The 4,659-nt window shown below is 46.9% G+C and overlaps 1 protein-coding gene across 1 annotated transcript; it reads right to left on the bottom strand.

Moving 5' to 3' along the window:
- Nucleotides 1-3,271: 3,271 nt before the first annotated feature.
- On the bottom strand, nucleotides 3,272-4,407 carry LOC100833485 (bidirectional sugar transporter SWEET6a-like). The gene is made up of 4 exons (XM_024460072.1): nucleotides 4,222-4,407; nucleotides 3,922-4,036; nucleotides 3,489-3,822; nucleotides 3,272-3,349 (listed from the first exon to the last, which is right to left on the bottom strand). Exons 1-3 carry the CDS (start codon nucleotides 4,389-4,391, stop codon nucleotides 3,730-3,732), a joined length of 378 nt encoding a protein of 125 aa, XP_024315840.1. The 5' UTR covers nucleotides 4,392-4,407; the 3' UTR covers nucleotides 3,272-3,349; nucleotides 3,489-3,729.
- Nucleotides 4,408-4,659: the final 252 nt, after the last annotated feature.

Consider the following 4,659-nt stretch of genomic DNA (forward strand, 5'->3'; position numbering starts at 1 on the left):
TAGGTTTGCAGGGGGAGCCGGCGGCTTGTGCCAGCGCTTAAGGTGGCCGGTGTTGCGGTATTACGGGAGGAGGAGCGCCCGTAGTCATGCCTGAAATGTAGGCTTGGGCCGAACCTCGTAAACAAATTTCGTGCCTCAGGATCATCCTTGATCGTGGTCCCGCGGATTTCCGTGTCACCTACCGACGTCAAAGAGGGAATCAAAGTTAGTGCGATAGCCTGATAGGGCATCACACAAGAACATGGTACCATGCTACAGAATATATATGGTGATAGGACGGATCAGAGCCTCTTCAGGACATGGTGATCGATGTGAAAGCTGTACGTGCAATGTGTACGTATCCCCGATCCTATTCCCCTTGTACGTATGTACATCGATCCAAATACTGTTGCTATTTATTGGCCACCTGAGTACTAGCTTTAGCTGCTGCAGCTAGCCCACGGCCCGCGCTCTGCGCCTATGCCACTTGTCTTGGCATTTTTCTGCACGGATGACGGAAGATCCTGCGTCCACCTTTCAACTTTCATTAACTCACTAGTCGCGCGGTCGCCGAATTCCGCGGTACGCGCACGATGCGACTAGCCATTCTATAGCCCTGGCTTGCATCAGGCCGGCCTGTATGCAGCGCACGCGGCCGGCCGGGACGCATGCAGTTGCAGGCACGATGGGTTTTCTTAGGATTTGCTCTTGCAGCGCTACTGCTGCGCTGCCTGCTCCTACCATCTGGTCTCTACTCTCTAGCTTGATACTTCTTCGCTTTGACCTAAGCCAACTATAGCTATGTAGCCCATGTACCCTGCCCTTCGTTGCCAGCTAGTTTGCGAATTGTCTCTGGCTACGATCGATCACCGGCCGGAATGCATGGCAGCGTGCTGCAGCGAGATCGATTGTGCCGGCTGTCTGTAGAGGTTGATCGGGTGGAGCTTAACTAATTACCCATTTAATGTCGGCCCGGGCCGTTAGGATGGGGTGCTTGGTTTGCTGCCGAAATATATCAAACCAATTTTTTTGATCGTTGTCCAAAATTTAGTATTTTTTGGATTGTGATCAACCATTTCACAAGTCACTGTCCCAAGCCAATTTTAGTTCAATTTTTCGGATAAAGTTGACCAACTCATGGGTTAACAAAATCATAACCAATTATTTGACTAGTCATATTTTTGGCAGGGCAACTCTTGGCTCAAACCAAATATACCGATGTCTCTTCTGGTTCAATCACCAAGGAAACACTGAAAGCGTAGTAAAGGGAAGCCAACCAAACAAAAGTCCTCATGTTATTTGCTCGTGTTTTTTTTTCACTACGCCCTTCTGGCCTCCAAGTCTTGCAATGTTCGACATTTTATTAAATTGATGTTCAAGATGTCAAGGCCGAATTTGTTGAAAAGGGCCACAAGTGGATAACATTGGGGGAATTGTGTTGTGTGATATCTGTGATTTGGAGTTTGGAAGCAAGAGTGGCATGTTATCCCCACCGATGGATCGGAGAGAACCGCCACCGCCATCCATTGTGAGGCCCTTTTAGGTGCAGTATCCTTCGGCAACGGTGGAGGGGATTGGAAGTTAGGGTAGCATGCAACTAGGGTTGGACTGAGGAGATGTGTTGTGTAGTCTAGCTAGTTTTTTCTCATGGCATGACATCCTTAGGGTTTCCTGTCTTTCTGGAAAAAATGTTTAATTCCTACATTATGATATTGTAAAAGGAATCTTTTAGTGCACAAACCACTCAAATTTGTCTAGATTCATGCCACAAACGTTGGATCTTCATTAAATTAGATTTCCAAACATTCTTTCTCCTCTGCCTCACTTAATTATAAGCCTCGCCTTGCTTGCGTCTTCCAGCCATTTTCATTGTCTCCGTTGTGGTTGTCGCCAGCACCACCACCTTGCTGACCCGCTCGGCATGCTTTCTCTCAACACCCTCCATTTGTGCCTCTCATTTATAACATTTCTATGTGTTTTCCCAAATCAAGCTCGCCTAAATGCCATTTGAGGTTTCATCGTGGTCGCTAGACATCAAGCCACCCTCCTCCCCAACGCACACGATACTACCGATCATTCGGTTCCGACAAGCACCTCCAACCATAACTTGCTACACCCTTAACCATTTTGCGTAGATTCCTTACCTTTGCTCTGCCACCCTTGCAGCTCATGCATCATCAGGTTCTACAACTTGTGACCTTAACCGTCCTGGCCAGATTGTGAGGGTGCCAAAGACCTCGCCTCCATTGGTCGCCGCTCCATGTCATTGCCACCTCCATCTTGTCTTTTCGGCAGTTGGAGCAGGATGCTTGGATTCTATATGTAAATGTTTGGTTTTGGCTAAGGTTTTGGTCGGCAATGTTGGTACATCACCTACCACTGAAAGAAAACGTCGGTTAAATACTAAAATAAATCCAAGCAAGTGTGAGCGTTCATGCCAAATCTAGGACTTAAATCTGTCTGGGTTGGTTCCACCACGAGAAACCCGAAATATTGGCAACCATCCAACCAGTAGGCAGAAAAAGTATCATGATAAAAAAAAAAGTTGGCATTATAGTTTTGACCATGATCCAAAAAAATTTTAGGTTACCGTGGGCTAGCAATTCTGTAAGTGCCTATAAGTGCAGTTTTGCGCCTCTGCTAAAATTTGCGCATTGGTATACACGTACTCTGCTTTTGTACCTGCTAGTCTGTACGTAGATTCAACGATTAATACTTAGTCAGGACTGGTTGCTTCTTTGGAAAAAAAAACTTACTGCAGAGTTCTGTAACACGCTCGTTATATTATCATCCTACAACCGCATCCGTTCCTTTTGCTCCGCACGTACGTATGCTATGTAATTCCTTTCAGCTGTGCGCTCAAGTCACAATATGGCTTTTGCTTTTCTTTCACCTTCGATGTACAACTTTTTCACAGCATCTGTCGGGTGGAATTCATCCAACCAGACATGGCTTGACGCGTCGCTGCACGCCATCTGTGGAAGAAGAACACATATGAATAGGCCACCATACTTGCCCAGCCCACAGCATCAGTGGTAGTCAGAAAGCCTGCATGTTGCAATTCCATCAAAATGTGAAGCCCTTTTCAAGGATAGCACACAATTTAAATACAGCACTGATGATGCATTTGCTCACCGTAGCGGTCACGGTTATCTAGAATGTCCATTGAACCCTCGAATGTATCACAGTAACTGATCATGGAATCTGGGTACTGGCGGATGAACTCGCTGGACATGTATCTCAGGCCATAGTTGAACTCAATCACAACGTTGTTGATGTAGTCGATGCATTCCCCATTTTGGCTGCCATAGTCCGGAAGGAAGTGAGGTGCACAGCCAACAGGAGGAAGGCCCACCACACAATCAGACACCTATACAAGGGACACGAAGCCGGCTTCATCAAGAAGTCTACTTCAAGGGCTTAAGAAAAAAGCCTTCCAAATAAAATCAGGGATATCAGACCGCCTATAATATGAGAATTTCGCCTTATGCATTAGGGGTAAGTCAGACCTTATGACCTTTTCTTGCAGTTTGACCTTATCATGGGGCAGAACACCTCGGTTCTTCCATTCATCATTATAGATAGCCTCTATGTCCGTAGAAATTGCAATTCTTGATAAAACGACTTGTTGATTCAAAGGCAATTCGGAATAGAACTTTCGAGGTATGAAAAGTGCATTACGAAAACGGAAACTAGCAATGTTCTTAACAGACATAGTGATTATTTATTCCCTATTCTTCGGGCGGGCCTTCAATCTAATTTGAGCTTCTCCTTCTTGGGGGTCGACTTGTAGTAGCAGGCGTACAGGACCAGGCCGAACAGCGCACCGAGGCCATTGGGGATCTGCAGTGCACGAAGGAAGACAAGAGCCGGCACGGTTAGAGAGACACTCTCAAGTTATATAAGATTTGGTTGGAACCTGAAGATGGAGATATTACTGACCGTGACGCATAGGTCGAATTTGATGAGAGCGTAGGACGTCCAGCAGACGCCGTTGAGGAAGCTCACCAGCGACAGGAAGAAGGGCATGTACTCGACGCTCTTGGTCTTGATCACTTTACCATGCACGACAACTTAACCTATGAAACCCTCATCCACACGGCACCAACAACATCACCGCCGCCACCAACCGAACTAACAGGGGAACGCACGCCTATTCCCCAACAATATCACTAATACCAATATAGATCTAATAAGACATCTATGCACGTGGATTATCTCGCCTGATGGATCGATGGGATGCGTACCATGATGGTGAGCGGGGAGGCGTACATTGCCGAGCCGAATAGGACGCAGAGGATGCTGTAGAACACCCAGAGCATGCAGTTGAGCAGCGTCGCTAGGTACGGGTCCGACTTGAACTCCTCCACGTCCTTGTTCTTGATGATCCGCCAGAACGTCGGCCTGCACATGTACAAGCAAAAAGCAAGCGCCCCGTCATAAGAATCAAACCCTAATTACCAACCACCTTCCATAGAGAGTAGACTAGACAAGCGGACGAAGTCGGGTTCTTCCGATTGCACCTGCAGTGGGCCCGGGTACTGTTGCACTGCGTGGCTACTAACAGAACAGAACAATTGCTATCGATTAATGGTTCCTACCGGTAACCATTTCTGTCTTGTCTAGTCAATCTGGCAGGAACAGATGACAACACTGATAGCATTCCTTATTAAGGGAAGT

Source organism: Brachypodium distachyon, chromosome 2 (genome assembly GCF_000005505.3).
Source record: "Brachypodium distachyon strain Bd21 chromosome 2, Brachypodium_distachyon_v3.0, whole genome shotgun sequence".
Taxonomy (NCBI): Eukaryota; Viridiplantae; Streptophyta; class Magnoliopsida; order Poales; family Poaceae; genus Brachypodium; species Brachypodium distachyon.